General features: G+C 34.6%; 1 protein-coding gene across 22 annotated transcripts in view; it reads left to right on the top strand.

Moving 5' to 3' along the window:
* The window catches only part of NRXN1 (neurexin 1), a 1,115,712-nt gene that overhangs the window by 509,826 nt on the left and 583,969 nt on the right, over nucleotides 1-21,917 (top strand). For all 22 annotated transcript variants that reach the window (XM_049115892.1, XM_049115890.1, XM_049115886.1 and 19 more), the window contains one exon: nucleotides 19,302-19,424. In XM_049115892.1, coding sequence (XP_048971849.1) covers nucleotides 19,302-19,424 — 123 coding nt within the window. The remainder of the gene's footprint in view (nucleotides 1-19,301; nucleotides 19,425-21,917) is intronic.

Below are 21,917 nucleotides of genomic sequence, written 5' to 3'. Positions count from 1 at the left end.
CAACCAGTGGCACTTAAGCCTTATTAGATTGCTTTGATCAGGCTGCTGTTTGGCAGGCTACTTAAAAGGATATTAGGAAATTTCTGAGGGCCAGCTCTTGTTAACCTGAAGCAAATGTTCAATTCAGTGACTAAAAAGCTGACAACTGAAAAAGGGAATCATCTAGCTTTGTCCCCCACACAACAGTCACCTGATTTGTAGAATTGTGTTAGTCATTGCATCTCATCATTAATGCTCTTCATCCATGTAAGATAAGGAGCTGCTCAAGGAATAAGGGACGATGACTATATAAATACAGAACGTAGGAGTTTTGTTTGTTTTTTTAGTTACTGTCATTTTTGTTTGTTTTTAAAGCTGAAAGTAGATACAAAGGAAAGGAGAATAAGAGGCAGTTTATATGTGATTATTTTTAGCAAGAATCTAATGGAAATAAAATATTGAGACTATAGATTTTTGGTTAAAAAACATATAGCTAAAACAAGCAAAGGGAATTGGCACATGACAATGAGTCTTTAGGAAAATAACAAAATTAGAATGAAATTCAAGGGACATTTGGATTATCCACATTTTACACTTATGAGAATTATAAAGAAGAGTACAACTTTTCCTTGGGCATTTAAATGGCTACATAGATTGGGCATATCTTAGTAGGAGGGCCTGAAAAGTAGAAGACTTGGGTCCATTTTCATGAACAATTAATCTCATTGCTTATATACAACTACAAAATGCTGCAGTGTTTTAAAAGCCTGCTCTTGAAATGAGGCTCAATTATTAATTGATTGCTGAAGCATTTTCTTCTTGCAGTTGCAAAAGGCTGTACTCAAAGTGATGCAAAATTCCAGATTAGTGTGGATTTAATTCATCAAATTATTTTTCATTGTTGATACTTGGCATTTTAACAACGGCCTAGGTAGATATTGTCAGAAAGGCCTGGAAAGCTTCAGAAGTTTCAGAAAGCTTCAGAAAGTTTCTGACTTGATATTCCCCTGGTATCTGTGAAAAGCAATTTTTTTTTAATACAACCAAATATCACCAAACATGAGACCATTGCCTGTTAGATGATTTTGTTTGTTGCATGATTAGAACGAGGTGATTTCTAAATAGCCACCAATTCCTTCATAGTTTTGAATTCCTTTTTTCTTTTTTGTGTATTTATTTATGTATTTCTTTTGGTAGGGATGTTGCATTTCAATATTTATCATTGACCCAGAAAATCAAGGATAGAAATTTGAATCAGATATTTTTTGCTATTAATAAGACCTTTTTTCTTTTAGTTTATTTTATTGTGAGATGCATGATTCAAATTTCACTCATGTTAAAACAATAATAATTTTCTGTATTTGAAGCATTTGGTATTTTTTTACTTATATGCTGTGATTCAGGTTTGAGAGTTAATTCCTAAAAAATCAAAAAGACTAAAAAGAACTCAGTGACTTCTACTTAAAACAATCTGCAATTTTTAGGACAGCCTTAATGTTCAATGATGATCAAAAGTGTCATGCCATGGCACTCATTTTACTTTTTACTAGTAAAGAAAAATATGGATTAGAAAACTTTCTACAAGTTTTAGGGGGAAGAAAGGAAAAATAAAATAAATCAAAGACAAGGAGACAAACCATAAGAAACTCTTAACTATAGGAAATAAATTTAGGGTTGCTGGAGGGAAGGTGGGTGGTACAATGAGGTAACTGGGTGATGGGCATTAAGGAGGCACTTGATGTAATGAGCACTGGTTATTGTTTTCAAATGATGAATCACTTAATTCTACCTCTGAAACTAATAATACAGTATAAATGAATTAACTTGAAACAAAAAGAAAAACAAAATTTTACCAGTTTTGTATTCCTAATTTTACTCAAAAGAAAAGCACTAACAATTTACACCCCATTAATTATTTATCAGAGAATATGAAAATAAATATCATGATCATGGATTTCAATTCCATATATAGTCACTAGAAAGGAATTATGCATCTCTGCTACCTGCTGAAGTAGATGCATATCTTAAAAGATGATACAATACCTTTGTGGGTTTTTTTGTTTATTTTTTAAAGATTTTTTATTTATTCATTCATGATAGACATAGAGAGGGAGAGTGCGAGGCAGAGACACAGGCAGAAGGAGAAGCAGGCTCCATGCCGGGAGCCCAATGCGGGACTCGATCCCGGGACTCCAGGATCGCGCCCTGGGCCAAAGGCAGGCGCCAAACCGCTGAGTCACCCAGGGATCCCCACGATACTTTTGTTTACTTAACTATGGGTCAGATATAATTAATATAAGCATTCCAGCTTAGCTTCCATTTATGAGTATACATATTCTTAAACACCATGGTTTCAAACATAGAATATCCATTTTTTTAAGATCTTGGAGAACTTTGATGATTTTTAAAAGTTTTAGTCTTGAAAAATAAGTGTTTTATTATTTGATTAATTAGAAATATTTTACTATCTTATGGAATTGGCAGTGTTTTCTGAGAAAACAGCTTAGGTATTTGAAGGTGTTTTGCAGAATTTGAAAATGTTGATTTTTTTTTTTTTTTTAATTGGGACAAATTGCAACAACAACAACAACAAAAGTAAATTTCATAGCCTGAGTTTCAGAGAAATGCTAGAGTTTACAGTTAGTAAGTTAGTTTTCCAAAGATTATGGTACACCATATAAACACTAACCAAAATGTAAAATATATTATTTTACATTGTAGTCTATACACTCAATAATTTGATTTTAGCCTAGAATTTTAGAATTGTTTAATTACAATGAAAACTAATGAATTTAGTTCCCACTAACTCAGAAGTTATGTTCATTCAAATATTCTTTAGACTAAATTATTTCACTATATACAAAAAAAATATTGTTAAGCCATTGGAAACTTTTACTAGATAATAAAAGTGCATTTCTAATCCACTAAAGAGAATACACTTTTTTAAAAAATTGAAAAAAATTAAAAAGATTTTAAAGATTTTAAAATTGAGTATAATTGACACACAATGTTATATTAGTTTCAGATGCACAGTGTAGTGATTCAACAAGTTTATACTTTATGCTATGCTCACACAAGTGTAGCTACCATCTGTCACCCTAGTAGGCTATGACAACATCATTGACTATATTCCTTACGCTGTGCCTTTTATTCTCCTGACTTTTTCATTCCAAACTGGAAGCCAGTTTTTCCCACTCCCCTTCACCATTTTGCCCATCCCCTCACCTCCCTCTCCTCTGGAAACCATCAGTTTGTTCTCTGTATTTATAGATCTAATTCTGCTTGTGTGTGTGTGTGTGTATGTGTGTTTCAGATTCCACATATAAGTGAGACCATATGGTATTTGACTTTCTCTGTCTGACTTATTTCACTTAGCATAATATCCTCTCTAGATCCATCCATGTTGTCACAAGTGGCATGATACTTTTTTATTGCTACATAACATGCCTATATATGTATACATGTCACACACACACACACACACACACACACACACCCTACATCTTCTTCATCCATTCATCTATGAATGGACTGGGTTGTTTCCATATCTTGGCTATTGTAAACAATGCTACATTGAACATGTGGGTGCATAGATCTTTTCAAGTTAGTGGGTTTTTTTTTCCCTTTGGGTAAATACCGTAATGGAATTATTGGATCATATGGCATCTCTATTTTTAATTATTTGAGGAAATTCTATACTGTTTTCCACAATGGCTGCATGAATTTACATTCCCACCAACAGTGCACAGGTGTTCATTTTTCTCCACATCTTCACCAACAGTTGTTATTTCTTGTCTTTTTGAGTTTAGCTAAGAAAATACACTTTTGAATGCTTGGTAAGAATTTGTTTACCTTTGTTCACTGTTCTTATCTATTCATTAAAAATAATTCCTGAAGACTGTTACTAGTCCATTGTTTAAAATAATAATATTGTTTCTACAATATTTTATGTTAATTTATATTGTACCTCTGTTTTTTGGTTTTGTTTTTTGTTTTTTTTTTAAGTATTTAAGGATTTTTTTTTTTAGTATTTAAGAAATAGACATATATTTAGGTTATATTGATGGAGGTTTATTATATGAACACACTAAGAGTAGATATAGATAGGAAATAATTCCAGTCACAATATGACAAGTTTTGGGGAGATTAGAATGGGACCCGAGAACTGAAAGATTGTTCAACACACAGTGTGGCTCCAATGGCCCAGGTATTTTGCCATCCTTTCATCTGCTGTCACTTAAGGCTCCCTTCTCCGTGTTGTGCTATTATGGTAACTTCATTATCCTCTGTCTTTTCTTCTGATGCACTTGCTACTCCTCTCCTCTATACCGATTTGCTTCAGCTCAGTTATAGCTTCTATCTATTCCTGTTGTCTTTATTCATAGTATCTCCTCTCCTGCCTCATGGTTTTGGTTCTCTGCCTTTTCCTGAGCATTACCTTTGGCTTTTTGCTGATCTTTCATCCAACTGTTGTCTCTAATGGGTTATGTAATCAGACCCCCCTAGAAAGAGAATGTAGTGGATTCATTATTTATTGTTTTGCTATTGAGCAGAACTTTCAAATAATGTCATCTCATAAACTACTGACCAGATTTTAGTCTGGAGGCAGATACCAATGGGTAATCCAATCAGCTATCATCAGAGCAGGGGTCCACATAATATACTCTCCTCAGAGGAATGCAGGAATAGCAGGTTTTCCACACAAGCATCTTTTCTCTAGGGTATCTGATTAAAAATGTTTTTACCCTATCCATAAAATACCCATGAGGATTACAATTACTTCAACGGATAACTGGCTAACATATGGTATATAAATCAAGTGGGGATGGCTCTTGAAATTGGGGTGGGGAAGAATGAATGAGGCCATCAAGGAATTTGAAGGTGGAGAAAAATTCAGCGTGCTCATAGCTCTTATCCATTTCTTTTACTTGTTACCAGTGGGAGCAAAGAGCAAGATGAATAAGAAATGCATTATGAAAACAGCTTCCCCAAAGACAAAGTCAGAATTTCTGAGGATATTTAAATTACTCCTATTTTTATTGCACTGAATACTGGATTATTTGCTTCTTGTTATTTGTTCTTTAAATGCATCACTCATAAAGTTGTGAGAATTCTTTACCCTCCCATCACCCTTCCTGGGAGATCAGTATAAATATAGACTTGAAATATTTTGTGCAAAGTACTACTGAAATAAGTTAAATTTCAAAGTCAATTGCCTTTTACTATAGATAATTATCATAGTTAAAATTGCTTTAGAAATGTAAAATTTAAGGTAAGAATAATCAATTCTCTTTTAAAATTTGCATATAAATAATATATGCAGCCTGTGAATATAGGCACTCATTAAATTGTCAGATACATTAAAAAAAATCAACCCATTTTGGAAATCAATAAATTTCTAGTATAAATTAACGTGTATTACAACAAAATCCAAAGAGTTCTGAAATGTTTTACATTTCCGTAAGTACAAAGGAAATAGTTAATCATGTAAAAATTAAAATTCAAACATTATAGAACTAATATACTATAATGACGTGCCTTAAAATCTGCCATTACTAAAAAAAAAAAAAATCTGCCATTACTGATTTTTCATTAATTATGAAGGTGTCCAGTAAAATAAAATAAATAAATAAATGATTTAATAAGTTATGCAAGTTCCCTTGGAATACATACATATTCACCAAATAATGTTCAAATAGGTGGACCAAAGTGGAGGTAGGACATGATAATGCTTACAATAACATTTAAAAATATATATAAGTGATAATAACCACATAGAATTCTGAGCGTGTCATGATAGGTGATGAGATGCTTGAAGTATTTTAAACATTTATAAATTAAATTCTTTTATCTGAAGATTCAGTTCAGGAAATCAACTGAGAAGCTTTACACTATCAAAAATAATATTTGGAAAATTGATTAATTCTTTAAACTGCTCAGTTAAGGAAAATTAGTTCAAACCATAAACAATGAAGAAATAATTGGTATCTCCTATTTTTTGAGTTGTTAATTGCAAAATTGACAAAGAACCACAGTAACAAAATGGCTTTTCTGCAATGTTTCTGGAAATACATCCCTCAAAATGTTTACAGCACCTGCTATATAAATTGTGGGTAATTTTCAATTATCATATGTTTGTATTATGATTTGTATATTCTAAATGAATTTGAAAACTAAATTTCCCACCAATTTTAACTTACAAAGCAGTCAAAATGAGTCTCTTTTTGAATAACACTTGACTCCTAATCATCCATATTTGGAAGCTGGAGGAAACAGAAATTTTGAAAAGTGGCCTAACATTTCAGTCCTCAGAGAAAAATTTTATTCTTATCTTAAATGCCCTTATAACATATAGTGCTTTGCATGTTACATTCTTCATATATAACACATTGTGTAATGTATGTTTCTTTGGAAATATAGGTTCATATGTTTTTGCAACATGTTCTTTTATTTTAGCATATATTGCTAAACATTATAAACATTACGTACAGCATGTGACTATGACATGTAGTATTTTAAAACCTAACTAATGCTCAGCTTAGGTTTTCTGCCAAAGTAATATAAAGCAGGTCTAGGTCACTGAGCTAGTGGAAGAAATATAAAATAAAAAACATATATGTACAAAAGTAAGTATATCATGATTCATCAGTGATCTCAGAGCAGTCAAATTAAAACTGACTTGAGGCATCTGTGAGCAAGATCTTTAAAAACAAACCAGAACAGAATAACCATGAATGAAAAGATAGTTATAGGTGCATTGATGTAAATTATCGTTGACCGTAATCCACTAAGTGAAAGCCTAACAAATGTAATCTCATCACAAGAAGATTGACCAGGAACAAGCATGCAGACATCATGACATTACTTCTAGCAGTAGGTAGACCAGCTCAAAGGAACCTGCAAACACTATTTCCTCACACTGGGCAAGTTAACTTGGCATAGAATTTAGTTGGTAATGACTGTTGCTATAGTTGAACAAGTACTTTTTTAGAATACTTCCAGGACAGGAAGGGAGGGCATTCATTTCAGGATATTTTGACCCAAAGACACCTTGAAATAAAAGAGAAATCTCAATATTTTTCCCTTCACTAACATAAATAGTTGAATAAAATCATAGCACTCAATAACTAAATCATAGCACTTAATGACTAAAATAAGTCATTATAAATAAATAAGCCAATGATGATAAAAGAAAACAATCACATTAACACTATCTGTTATTATGTTATTAAAATTCAAAGTAAAGAAGGATTTTGAAAGTCATTGTATCATTGGGAAAAAGTATATTATTATTCCAATTTTCATATGATGCATGGATGAATTATCATGTGTTACTTGTCCATAGCCTTCTTTGATGCAGTAATTGAGGAAAGAAAAAAAGACCAAAACAAATGAGATGCTACAGTTCAACATTTCTAAAGACAAAATATGTCTTATCATATTTCTTATAATGTGTTTTATTAAAAAAACACTTTCATAATGTTTAAGACAAATACTGAAAAATAGATTTTTCAAGCATCATAATGGCTTCCCAGGGAAAAGAAAAAAGGAGACAAATAAATAAACAAAGCTAGGAAGCTGAGATTTATTTATTTCTTCTAATATGCTTTTCATTTTTGGAGAAAGTTTGTACAAGAATACCCTAAAAGTAGTGAGGGAAAGCTAAATTTTATCAACTCGATCTTTAAAGATGGTCCAATGCACTTATATTAACAAGATATGGAAAACAAAACACAGGTAAAGCTATCTTTCCTTGTATTATGCAAAAATATGCATTTTTCTTGGCCCTCTCAATAAAAGAAATTCTGTAACTATTATAATACTGTGTTCAGATGAGGAATGATATATTCAATTAAATAATCTTTGTGTTTTATACTCTAATTTCATGGCTGCTTAGTGGATTGTCAAATATTTGTAAATTTTTGCATGCTCAATATCTGTATGCTTTTTCATTCAGGTAGCTTGACATTTTGTAAGTATTGCATAAGACATATTAAATAAGTATCACTGTAAAATTAATATAATCCTTCTCTTTTCATGTTACACCAACTCTGAATATATTTTCCATTTATAATGCTTACTTAAAAGCACATTAACTATTTAGTACTTAATTATACCTGCAAGCTATCCTATTATGTGATAAGCATTTCTTGGAAATGACCTTTTTTCCTTAAAATAAAGTCACAGTCCAAATTTTTTCTTTCAGTATATTAGTTTATTTTATTACGCTTCTTCCTAAACTTGCCAGTTGAGCTAGATTAGATTTAAAGAGAGCTATTTTTAAACATCCTTTGAACAGTATATTTGTATAATTTGTGTTCATTTTTACTGTTGTAAATATAATTATGTTCTTAAAAGGTAATTTATATTTCTTAAAATGTATGTTTTTCACATTGAAAATTATTTACATCAGAGATATTTATCCTGGTCTGTCATAAATGGGTACAATCAATGTCAATGCTATAGAGGCTAAATGTTTCTTAGTAGATGATTTAAACTTTGTTGATCCATTTGCCTAGAGCTATGATATTAAGCCAGATATGGAGCAGAAGGTGAGGCAGATACATAAACTAAAGTTTATTTTGTAGGTGATCGAATAGGGTTGGTATGAGTTAGGAAAATGGCAGAGGAGTGTCTGAAGGGTGTTTCCAGCAGCTCTCCAGGGTCAGATATTTTTGCACACAAAGCCAATGTTTGTTTATAATCACTCATTAATTCTTGAATTCCTCTATTCCTAAACCAACTTTTCACTTGGAAATTATTGACTGCTAGCCTTAGGCCATTTTGCTCTCCCAGGCTCTACACAATATTAAATTTATTTTCAAGGGAACTGAGCAAAAAAAGTGTCCAAATAATTAACCAGAAAACTGAGTTACCCAAGCTCTCCAACTATACAGCTTACCAGATTCCATCCTGTCAAATACGAAAACAAAGGGATGAAGCTTTCTATTTCCTGACACTTCTTAGTGAATGTAAGCATTAAAAGTTAATGGAGTAGTTATTTCTTTAACTATTTGGCTTAATTCAGTATCAAAAGATATTTCCTCTACCACACAGAATCCAACAAACTCTAAGCAAATACACTCATTCAGCAAATATTTAGTGAATGACTCTTATATTCAAAGGCACTGAGCTATTGATATATGATATTTTCTTTGAAATTTTGAACATACTGAAGGGAAGATATAATAATAGTGATAATATAATAGTGACAATAATATTACTATAGCTGAGGGCTTACATGTACTAGGCATTGCTTTAAATTATTTAAATGCATTAAATCTACCAGTGGTGTGAAGTATCTCTATTTTTACATAAGCTAGTAATATATATATTATATATATATATTATATATATATAATATATATATATATTGAGGTCCAGAGAACTTAAGTAGATTACCCAAGTTCACTCAGCTAGTAACTTATGGAACTAGGATAAAAACCAAACCTGTGAGTCCAGAACACATGCACCAGACCAAGATATAGGGTTATAGCAATTTTAAAAACACAAGGATAGATTTAAATAACAATCTAACCAAAACAAATATAGTGTAATTAATTAGTGTTACTATTTTATTTCTCCACAGAATTTAAATAGTTTATAAAATGCCTTTATCCTGTTGTTTGTATTCATTTTTGAAAAACTAACACCTGAAACTTAATGTCTGACTTTATATTATTTACCCAAAGTACTTTTTAATTAGGGGACGGTGTTTCTGGTATTTTTAGTATAAAGAGATGTGTCTATCCTTAGGACTCTATAAACATCACTTTTCTTGTACAGAAAAGGCAAACAGCTCTCTCCATAAAGACATTCTGAATTGTTGTCAAGGATGTACCCTCCATTAAATTGAGGAGATGTTGAAGAGAGATGAAGAGGGAGGAGTTATATGGCTTGGCAAGTAGCTCAGCTTCATGATTGTTAGGATGATTATTAGCCTGTCACCAAACACTAGACCTGGCCAGTAAGACAGCTTCTCTGATACCCCAGGGGCCTTGCCATTAAGTGCAGACAGTATGGGGAAGGTGACCCAGCTGTTCCTCTTAAGTGAATAAATGAAGTGTTTTGTTTCCAGCTTTGTCTGCATATTTTTGTAATATAGAGCTAAATGAAACTTTAAAATAAAAAACCACAAGACTTAATTCTCCTAATCAGGGCTGGCCTCAATAGCATGCAATGTGTATAGTCACCCATGGTCCTATGCCTAGAAGGATCTGTGCTTGAATTCATGATCTGCTGTAACTGTCCTAAAATTCTTCATTTTGAACAAAGGCCTCACAATTTCATTATGTACGGAGCTTCCAAATTATTTTATGGGTCTTTCCCTAATAATGTTAGTGAATAGTAGAGGAAGAATGTGGAAGTACAATTTTCATGTGTCTAATTTTAATTTATAATTAAATCCCTAATTGATTCATGTGAGAAATAAAAACAAAAGAATTTTGCTCCCAGCCCAATATCTAGGCATGGAGAGAGATAAAATAGAAACATTTAATGAGAGTTACTCCTCCTCCCTCCCTTCCCTCCTCCTCTTCCCTTCCTCCTCCTCCTCCTCTCTTTCTTAAAGCAGAGGTTAGATTATTTTTTAAGTAATTATTTTAAAACCAGAAAAAAAGCGAGATCAAAGAGCAGGCTAAAGGTGTCATAATTACCACCTGAGAAACACATCTTCTTGTTATTTACAAACAGGAGTGCTGCTGCCAGGAACCATGACTCAGGTATCAAGCACCGTGGCTCGAGCCTCTGTTTCTGCTGCTTTTCTCTCTTCCCATTATTGTCACAATGACAAGGTTTGTTTCCAGCTTGTGCTTCCCACAGGGTCCTGCCTCCTACCAGAGGTTACCATCCTCAAAGTCAATTGCCAAATAAAACATGTTAGTAGCTGGAAATGTGGATATATGTAGACACCTAATTTTATATACACATGAAGATACCATGCATTTTAATAAAGGTGCTATTCTAAATTTGTAGAACCAGCAAAGGGGCCTAGGGGCACCTGGCTGGCTCAATTGGTAGAGCATGTGACTACTGATTTTGGAATTTGTGAGTTTAGACCCCATGTTGGGCATAGAATTAACTTAAAAAATAAAGCAAAACAAAACAAAAACCCAAGCAAACAAAAAAGCAATGCAGCAGAAGGGCTTTGAGATTGACTTCTGCCATTTAAAGCCTTTTCAAGTGGTTTTTAGTTTTTATTATGTTATTTTACTGACAAGAAAACTCAGACCAGGAGCCGTAAGTGGAAGACCGAATTAGCATAATTTATGTTATGCTAAATTTAATGACAATATTGAGTCTAAAACTCATGTCCCATGACTCTTAAGTTCTTGAATATATTTCCATTAGTTATATCTTTAATACTCAATATAAAATATATGGCATATAAGGATTTAAATTGTCTATGTGTATTTTACAGCTTGAAGCACACATATTTTTATTGAAACAAAGCCACACCCATTTGTTTACATATAGTCTATGACTGCTTTCACAGTACCAAGGCAGTGTTGAGTAATGTAACCCCATCCTGCAAAACCAAATGTAATTACTAAACAACCCATTACAGAAAAACTGTTTTGATCCCTGATGAATGTAAGCATTTTGAGAATCTAAGCTGGAATATACACATGCTGAGATCAGTGTTTAGCATAAAATAATTTTTAAACTTTAATAATAGGATATGGATACCACATAATCCAGAATGAATTAGAGTAGTTAAATAGAATAAACAACAGACACAATATGGACCATTCCATTTTAAAATTTCATAATTCTATGATGCTATGGTGCTGTATCTTTTTTTTTTTTTTTTTTATTTATGATAGTCACAGAGAGAGAGAGAGAGAGGCAGAGACACAGGCAGAGGGAGAAGCAGGCTCCATGCACCGGGAGCCCGACGTGGGATTCGATCCCGGGTCTCCAGGATCGTGCCCTGGGCCAAAGGCAGGCGCCAAACCGCTGCACCACTCAGGGATCCCGTGCTGTATCTTTTAATTCAATTACTGGGTGCTAAAGGCAGTTTAATGATCTAAAGAACAATTGAACACACATGTATAAATATATAATCAATCTATATGTGTAAGGCAATGGTAGATTTTTTTTTAAACAACAGAGCTATGAAAACTTTAGGATCTACTTTTACATAATATCCATCTTCAGCTGTGGTTGAAAAGACACACCTATTCTTAATAAAATCAAGGTAGTTGATGGATCATTTCCAGAAGACAAGTGGATTCCTACCTGCCTATCATCTATGCAGATTGCCAGGTTACAGCTTTGCAGAAGCACCCAACGAAATCCCCGTGCTCAATAAATGGCTTTATTGAGTGAACAGATTAACCACTTATATAACAAGATAAAGTTATAAAATAGGAATTATTTACATTTGATATTTAAGGCAACATGAAGGAAATCCAGAACCAACTGGTTTGAACTATACTAGGAAATATGGTAGCTGATACAGATGGTCCATTTTTATAGCTAGCATCTTTAAAATATACCAGTAGAGAGAGATAATGACCTAAAGGGTATGTAGGAATCTCCGCTTTGTGGCTGAGATCTAAGTGCTTTAAAAATCAAAGTATAATTGGTACAGATTTGCTTTTCTCCAGCCACGTCCATTTTTTAGCTCCAGAGACAGGTGTCATTTTAGTCTACTAAACATCTTTGATCACATTGCTTCATAAATTCCTTAGCTTTATTTCATTCTTCTCTATTTCTCTTTACTATTTCCACCCCCCATTCAAAAACTGTAAGTAGTTCACAAAACATTTTCACACAAGACTATTTTCCAGAAAGCATCTAAGGTTAGTTTATGTGAATTTCATTATGTATATTTTGGGTCTAAAAGTATTCATCACAAATATGAAAATTAAGTTAAATATACTTGCAAACAGACCTGGTATTGGTCAATAAAGGCTCATTTAATCTTATTAGACATACATATGTGTGTGTATGTCCATATATGTATATATATTTAAACTAACCTCCCTTGGAACTATCTGTAAAAAGAGAGAGTTGGATTAATTATCTGTACATCTCTTAAAAGCTATTCTTTTCTTCATTAAATAAATTAACTTATTGATTAAAGCTTTTCCCCAATACTTTCAAACAGGATTTAAAGTGATTACAAAAGTATTTTAAACTAAGTAATTGTGGAGAAAAGCCAACATGAAAGGAAGGAAGGAAGGAAGGAAGGAAGGAAGGAAGGAAGGAAGGAAGGAAGGAAGGAAGGAAGGAAGGAAGGAAAGGAAAGTTAAAGGAAGGGAAATCTAGTTGATCAAATTAAACACAAATCCTAAATCTTGGTTTCCTTGTAGCTAGAAATAAGGAAAGGCAATCTGTTCCAGAACTCACATGATCTATGAGGAAACAGTCTACAGAATCTTCAGAAGAGAGCCTATAAATTTGGATTTTGCGATTAAGGGTGTGTTGAGAATTCATGCAAGAGGACAGATAAAGCACATAGACTAACAATGGTAGCTTTGAATAGCTCTGAACCTTGAATCAATGATGTTCTGGAAGAATAGTTTTGTTTTTTTTTTTTAATTCATAGGTGGCATCCTTTTATTTTAATCAAATATGATTTTTAAAGTGAAGAGTTACTTGTGCATGATTTTTAAAAACCTTTCTGGTGTTTTCTAATAAGAAAATCATCCTTTTTCTAAAGGGAGAAATGATCCACCTAGAAGGTTCTATAGAGTCTAAGTGTTCTGGGTGGTGCCTCAGGGACAATGTTAGCCTACTTTTTAAGTAGCAGGGAAACTCCCACTTTACATCACTTTATGTTCTTTATGCAAGATTACAGGTGGAAAAAAAAATCCATTGATTTAAAAGTAATAATAAAACCACTGCCCCAGTTTAGCTCCTGGATTTTCACATTGCACAGCTATATTTGTTCTGAGTAAGGCAAGCTTAGAGAGATACTGGGTCAGAGTCTCCCACACTGCCCAGCCCTGATCTGATCCTTGAAACAGTGAATAATTTACCATAATTAAAAGAGTTTCTTAAAAATCACCATTTCACCACATAACCTTTTATTAGTGATTTATTTTCCTAAGTGAACTTGTCCACTCGGCAGGGGCATATCTTCATGCATAATTGTGTATTTCCTGTTCCTGATTGACCATTTCCTGATTACGTGGTGCTAAATTTTGAGTGATACCAAGATGACAAAAACAGTTGTCCTCCTTAAAATTTGACTACATAAATTAATAAGCACATGTGTTAGCATATATTAATATTGTCCTACTGTATTCATTTGAGTTTAGTAATTCTGGGTCTAGGATAACTCACTGAAGTTCTGTCTTCTGCCTACCCATGTCAAAATAAAAATGATGAAATTGACAATGATAATAGTTACGTCTCATGAATTTGGAGACTGTCACTATACTATTGCACTCTTTCCTGTTGCCACAAGTTTGGAAAATCGTGCAGGGTTAGTTCTCTTCCTTCCAAGAATGACAAAATTGTTAAATTGGCTTACAGGAGAGTATTTTTTATATGTTCTTACCAAGTATCCTCATTTTACCAATGAAATATGAGGAACAGAAAAGATAAATGACTTACTCAAGCTGACATAATTAGTTGATGGCAAATGTAAGGAAAAAAATCCAATTTTCTCCACCACCTCCTCATAGTGAAAATGAAGGTGAAAAGTAGTTAGCAAATGTGATTACTAATCTGGTCCAAAACAGCTATCATCTTTTATCAAGCGTATATCTTAGTGGTTAAATCAAGACTCTATAGTAGTAGATTTCAAAGAAGGATTTGTCTGACTTACTACTGACTGTACCCCTCACTCCCACCCACCCCCATTCCTCTCAGTCCGGTGCCTCAAGTTGGGGTTATCTTCAACCCTTCTTAGGACTAAAATTGTAAGGACACTTGAACTTTTTACATGGGTAAGTTGTAGAAGGACAACTAAGTTGAACTAGATTGAGGAAAACTAGAGAAAAAAATGTTTATTGTAAAAAAAAATGTTTATTGTGTCTACTTCCATCAGTAATGAATGACTTTAAATTATTTAAATGAATGTAAATTAATGAATTTTAGCTACAGAGTCACCAGAAAACCTAGTGTCTATTACCACCTAGTATTCACCAAAAATGGAAAACACTTGTACCATAGTTTAAATTCCATTGAAAAGAAGTAGTATGTATTCTTGCTTGACTTTCACCTTAGATGCAGAACAAATCATAGTCATGGACCAAATTGTAGAGTCAGATCTTGGTGCTCTTTAAGAAGTTCAGTCTAGTTCAGTGTAATATAATGTCAGAATAATTTAAAGAAAGTTCACTAGACTCCCAGTCTGGGGACCTGGACTCTTCATTTAAACAGAAGAAGATCATCTAATTGCTTCTAACCTCAGGTAGTTTGTTTGTAGATGGCTCTGTGAGCCGCTCTACTTCCCACATCCCTTCTAGTCCTAAAATTCTTTACCATAACATTATCCTGTAGAGTTGATGTTTGATCCAGTCTAGTTAAATATTAGTTGTTGGCATTCATACACATTGCACCTTTCTTTTACTGTCTGCAGATCATTTTGAGGCCTGTGGAAAGGACACTGAAAGGGACTTGGAAGATCTCAAGATCTCAGTCTTGATTCCACTCCTTACTGCCCCTATGACTTAAAACACTCAATCTTTCAAAATCTTCTTTCCTAACTAAAATGTAGAAAAAAAGAACCTCTATGACTTAATAGGTTACAGTAAGAATCAAGTATAAGAAAGTTACAGTTCTGGCTACGAGAAGTCCAAAATCACTGGTAGGTTTGGTTGTTGGAGAGAGCTCCCCTCCTGGCTTGCAAATGGCCACCTTCTTTCTGTGTCCTTTCATGATGGAGAGAAAGAGCTCTGATGTCTCTTTTTAGGAGATAACCAATCCTTTCATGGGGCTCTGTCCTCTCGACCTCATCTAAGCCTAATTACCTCTCAAAGATTCCAAATCCTAACACCATCACATCAGAGATTAGGGCTTCGACAAATGAACATTCAGTCCATCACACTCACATTAATGCTGGGAGCAAGAAGTTATGGTCAATGCTCTCATTTCCCAAAAGAAGAGAAAATTTCAAAAGGAATTCAGATCATCAACGGCTGTGGTGATTATAGTTTTGCCATTAAAATTTTTACAAGAGGACAAATGACTCTCACACTCAAAATTAGAACAGTTAAGCCATCTTTCCTTACCAATTCATTATGTTTTAAACATGAAAATGTAAGATCTCTAAGGCATTGTGAAGATCATCTATACCATCTCCCCCCTTTCTTAAGTAGGGTTACGAGACCACCAGAAGATGAATGTTACAGCAAATTGCTGATTGTTGGGGCACCTGGGTGGTTCAGCTGGTTAAGTGTTTGCCTTCAGCTCAAGTCATGATCCCAGAGTCCTGGGATCGAGCCCCACTTTTTTCTCCCTGCTTGGTGGGGAGCCTGGTTCTCCCTCTCCCTCTGCTGATCGTGCTCTCACTGTCTGTCTCTCTCAAATAACTAAATAAAATCTTTAAAAAAATCGCTGATTATGTGGACTCAGTCCCAAAAGATGAGCTTTATATACCATGCCATTAGATGTGTTTAGAGATTTGCTTCTACGATGACTTATCCAGAGGATGTGTAAGGTTTCCTAATACTGTGATCATTCTGTAGAGCAAGCCGGAAGTCATAACAAAGAACAGCTTTCCCACCCCCTTCATTTAGATGGAGGGCAACTGAAAAGTTAAGTTTCTAGCCAAAGGTCATATAGCTTGGAGGCAGGCTAATAATGCAGGGAAACACATGCAGGCTTTGAGTCCCTTGGAACTAGAGTGAAACACTTTTCTATCACATTTTAGCTGTGTGACCTTGGGGCAAGAAGTTTTAGCTCTCTAGGCCTTCAGTTCCACATCTGCAAAATGATAACAATGTAAAGATGAAATAAGTTAACAGATAAAATACCTGCCACCTAATAAGCATTTACCAGCTCCAACTTCTTTCTTAGTGGCAAATCAAGGACTGGCACCCACAGTTCTTGACTCCCTGTCCAGTGCACTCTCCGCTACTCTTCAAGTTGCATAGATAGCACTCTTTTGAACTGAGAATATTAAGTGCATTTTTTAAAACCTTGTCTTCCAAAATCAATCTCTTCACATTTTTAATAATGCGAGAAAGGAGCTTGAAGTTGGCCCACAGAGATTTTTATGAACCAAAGGGTTATTTTTAATTGGATTTTGTGCCTGTTGTTATAGAAATAGTTGTTTCATAGATTAAGCATTATGACTTGAGAGCAAAATCAAGCCCAGAATGGGGTGTAATGATGATATCACCCCTAAGCTGCTTTTTCTTGACAAAACACTTTTAAAATTAAGAGAACAGGAGTGAAGCAGCTTCAAAAGCACACATTTCTAAGAGAAAAAAGTCTTCCCTATAAAAATAGCTTTAACATGATATATTCGCTTTTCAAAGATCAAAACTGAGAATGACCCTTGCTGCCAGTAGGATGCTAAGATTCTGCAGAGTTATTACGCTCTTCTTTCTTCACTGTTGAAACTAGAAAGAGTTCCTTTGATCGTGGAACTTACTTTCAACATTTAGTCTCAAAGCTTTTTATTTTATTTTATTTTATTTTGCCGTTGCTGAACTAAGAGGCTTCCTCTAGTTATTTAGTGATCAGTCTCTCAAAACTGTTCTGTCTAGACTCGTTCTTATTCATGTATCCAGATGTGTAATTTAACTTCTCTAAAGAAACAAAAAGAGATCGTTTCCAATCTTAATGATGGTTTCCTTTAAAGACATGAAGCAGTCTCTCCTGCAACATTTAGCTTATCTCACTGGTTAATTTTCAGCCCCAAAGAAACCCCAACTAAGGAAGCTAGAACTTGACATCCTAATAGAGAAATCAGGATAGCCAGCAGTACCAAATGCAAAGACCGATCTGTTGTTGGATGGACTACGGAGGTTCTTCTAATTGGTTCTATTACTGTTTCTCTTTTTTCTTTCCTTCTTTCTTTATTCTCTTTTTTTTCCTTTTCTTTTTCTCCTTTTTCTTGGCCTTTTCTGTGTCCTCCTATGATTCTCGGACATTGATGGGTTTTGTTGGTAGAATTTGGTTGAAGAAATTGTGAACCCAACCTTGATGCTCTCAATCAGTTGAAAGTCATGAAACTCAATGATGCCACATCCTTCATTATTTTAGCATACGGACACATTTCAGTACTTACAAAAGAGGGGGAAAAATCCATCACCAAATAATATATCTTTAAAAACTTTCCATGATTTTTTTCTCAGTAAATCATAGTGTCCAATGAATGGAAGTATTTTTTTTAATTAAAAAGTTTCAAGTTATAGAAAGTTTTTTTTTTCTTTTCCTTGCTTTGTTTTTAAGTAGAAGAGGAGGGATATTTTTCTAATGTGTCATTTCATTGATTTCCACAAAACAACTTTCTGAAATAATTTGTCTGTCCTTAGCCAATGTACATGGATTTACATAGATTCACTGGCAGTTACTTTCCCAGGTGACTACATTTCTTGCCTTTTTTCTTATTGTCCTCAGTAGGAAATCCTTGCCCTCTAGAGCTGTTCAGTCTCACTTTTCTTTTTTCCTTCTCACCCAACACATGGACCTTTATTGGCTGTGACCTCTCTCTCTCTCTTTTCATTTTCTAAGAGTCCATACTTTTACCTAAACTCACTCCACTAGACTTAGTTTTTAGATGCAACATTCCATAAATTTAAGAATTTGGTGAACATTGGAGATACATGGGGTAACAGTGAAGAACAGCTATCACACAGTGCAGTACTCAGCACAGTCTCCTCACCAGAATCTAATCAGCCAGTTGCTCCAGCTGAAGATGCTTAGCTAATTACTTATGGTCAGCTCTCTCCCCAAAGTCAGAGGCTACAGCACTGCTATCTGCTTCATTAGTAAGAAAGCCAGAACTGCAAATATCAGAGAATTCATTACGAAAAATAACAACAACAACCAAGTATGTGTAAATTTGGGAGGCTTCCCAATGCTATATTGACTGTGCCTATTTATGACAACAAGGTTCATTCACGTGTCTTTGATCAATGCATAATGTTAAAGGTTCTTCTTAAAGTGTCACACCTGAATGTCTGTTAACTTGTCATTTTCCTTGCTTGCTCTGACTCTAATGGGCTTGAAAATTGATCCAGCCAGTCTCTTCCTCCTCTCTCTCTCTCACCTCTCTCTCATTTCTCTCTTGTCTCTCCTCCTTCTCCCGTGCTCCCCCACCCCTTACTTTGTCTCTTTCTCTCACTCTCTGTGAGGTTCATTTGCTCGACTGATTCTGAGTGTCCATAATGACTGTTTGGCATATTCTACAGGCAAAGGTCCCGAGACCCTTTTTGCTGGCTATAACCTCAATGATAACGAATGGCACACAGTGCGTGTGGTCCGTCGAGGAAAAAGTTTAAAGTTAACCGTGGATGACCAACAGGCCATGACAGGTAAATCCCCCTGTTTCCATTTCCTTTTCTTTTGTTGAAGCTTTAGCTTTTCCATTTCTTACAGGTAACTGGAAACCAGCCACACAGCTTGAAGCTGTTATACACAGTTCATTTTCCGCTCCAATTTTTCCAGCAACAATGCCACTTAATAAGCAGTATGTTCAATGTTTTTTTCTCTCAAATGAGGAATATTTTCACGTCATGTTCTTTCCTGTTCAATAATTCAAGAAAATGTTATATGTTTCAGTGCTGTGGCTTGATGGATATCTTAGGGTCTCCTAAAATATTGAAGTCATTGTTTACATGCCAATTTCTCTTCAATTTCTTTGTTTTTTTTGAAATATATTTTTGGCCATAAACAGCAGCAAGCTATACTTTTTAGTATCTAGGTAAATTGATATGCTGGCATTCTGTTGGGTGAACCACTTTTATAAGCTGTAATAGATCATTTCTAGCCATTTGCCTCAGTTGGTTAAACTCTAATATTAAGGATGTCAAGTTCAATCCCTGATATGTGGATTCCTAACTGAGGTGAGCCATGTAAAATCCACCCCGGAGACTTAGGGAAACCAAATGAAAGAGGAATTGGTGCACCTTTGTTCTCTCTGCTGAAAATAACTCCAAGTACATGACCCGCTGGGATATTAACTCTTTTTCTTTTTAAGAGAACATCCCTAAAATTCTTAATTATTTTAGTATAAGGCACAAGACAGTCCTTGTGCAGCGGAGAAGTGTGTCCTACATTCAGTCCTGAGGGGTTCCCATGATCAGAGATCATTGATTCTATCAATATGGAAATAGCATGTGTGGGATTTTAACTTTTGAGAGAATTATTTCTGAGTTCAAATAAAGCAAACTATCAACTTAAAGCTCTCTTTACTATGTTACATTCTAATAGTGCTTTATGGCTTTCCAAAACTTTTTTCTACATGTGGGTGCAACTTAATTTCAGAATTACCTGAAGAGCTTTAAAAGAACCAGTTCCTGATCCAACATCCCAGAAAGTCTAGCAAAAGCCCAGTAATTAAAAAAAAAAAAAAGAAAAAAAAAAAAAAAGCCCAGTAATTTTTTTTTCCTTTTTCATTTTGTTGTTTTGTTTTAGGTTTGGGGGGTTTTGTTTGTTTCTGTAAAATCTCTTTAAAGGGGACTCTCATGCAGCTGGTTCATGGATTAGCATATAGACACTGCTACTGTGTTGTATCATTTAGTTCTCTGAGGAAGAAAATCAACCAGAAAGCTGTTAGCATAAGCCCTCATTCAAAATTGCCAAATACAAGAAGGCTCTAAAGGAACTGTGTGAACTTAGGGAAGGGATACGGAATTTTTGCAGGGCTTTGGCAGGGATGTCAACTGAAGTTCAGCTAGTTTTGGCCAAGAATCATTCTTAGAAGAGGAATGAATCTTTTTTGTAGATTAATATCCATTGTTTGGACAATTTGTGCTTTATCAAAAGGAGTAGAAGAGAGAACTTCGTGTTTAAGGTCATGTGCGAAAGAGATTGTAAATATGTAGCTCCCGGGGACAGGGGCAGGTGAAAACCACAGGGGAACATTTGTCAGTCCCTAAGTGTGTCTGAAAGCTCAGTCCAATGAAGTGGACAGAACACATGCATCCTCATTTTATAGATGAGGAAACTGAGGTTCAAAGGGATCAAGTGACTTGTGTTTCTTTGAGATGCCATTGTTACTAGAACTTAGAAGAGAATCTAGGCTTGTTTATATTGTTGTTGCTGATTTGTTTTTTTGACTCATGGGCTTTGACTCATTGTTTATATTCATTAATATCCTAACAAGTGTATGATCCGAAGACAAGTATTTTCCCAGACATAACATCATGTCATGAGGATATACACACACTTATAATTCAAACAATAACTGATGGCCTAGTGTAATAGGTGATGGACTGAATGGTTGACATAAGCAATTCCTGTTTTTGGAGTTCAGAAAAGAGGTTGAGGACTTTGGTTTCAAGGATAACTGAGAGCAATAGATCATATTTGAATTAGGCTTTAAAGAGAGGGTAATGCAGGTGACAAAAGTATGTGGGGGAGCATTCCAGACAGGGCGGATGGCTCTGGTGAGGCTACACGGACTGATGTTCAGTAGACAGAGATGATTTGTTTTGCTTTATGCATCCATATGGTAGTTAACAGGGCTAGAAAGGCCTTTTGGGGCAAATAAATGGGTCAGTGCTCTCAACTAAGGTGTTTATTTTTCATTGACCTTCAGGCCATTGAAAGCTTGAGAGTAAACTGAGAGATTATTTTTTTTGAGCAGAATGAATCCTGTGGCAGCGTACTAGATGCTTGAGGATGTAAAGTCATAAGACCTGAACTATAGTGAATGAAGAGAGGATAAAAAAAAAGTATGGTGTAACACATTTTGTTAGATTTTATTTAGAAATAATTTCAAATTTACAAAAAAAAAAAAAAAAGTGGGGGGGGGGGCAGTTCTGATGGCCCAGCGGTTTGGCACTGCCTTTGGCCCGGGGTAT

Source organism: Canis lupus, chromosome 10 (genome assembly GCF_003254725.2).
Source record: "Canis lupus dingo isolate Sandy chromosome 10, ASM325472v2, whole genome shotgun sequence".
Classification (NCBI taxonomy): Eukaryota; Metazoa; Chordata; class Mammalia; order Carnivora; family Canidae; genus Canis; species Canis lupus.
Note: the sequence above shows the minus strand (reverse complement) of the source record. Positions and strands in the feature narration are given on the sequence as shown.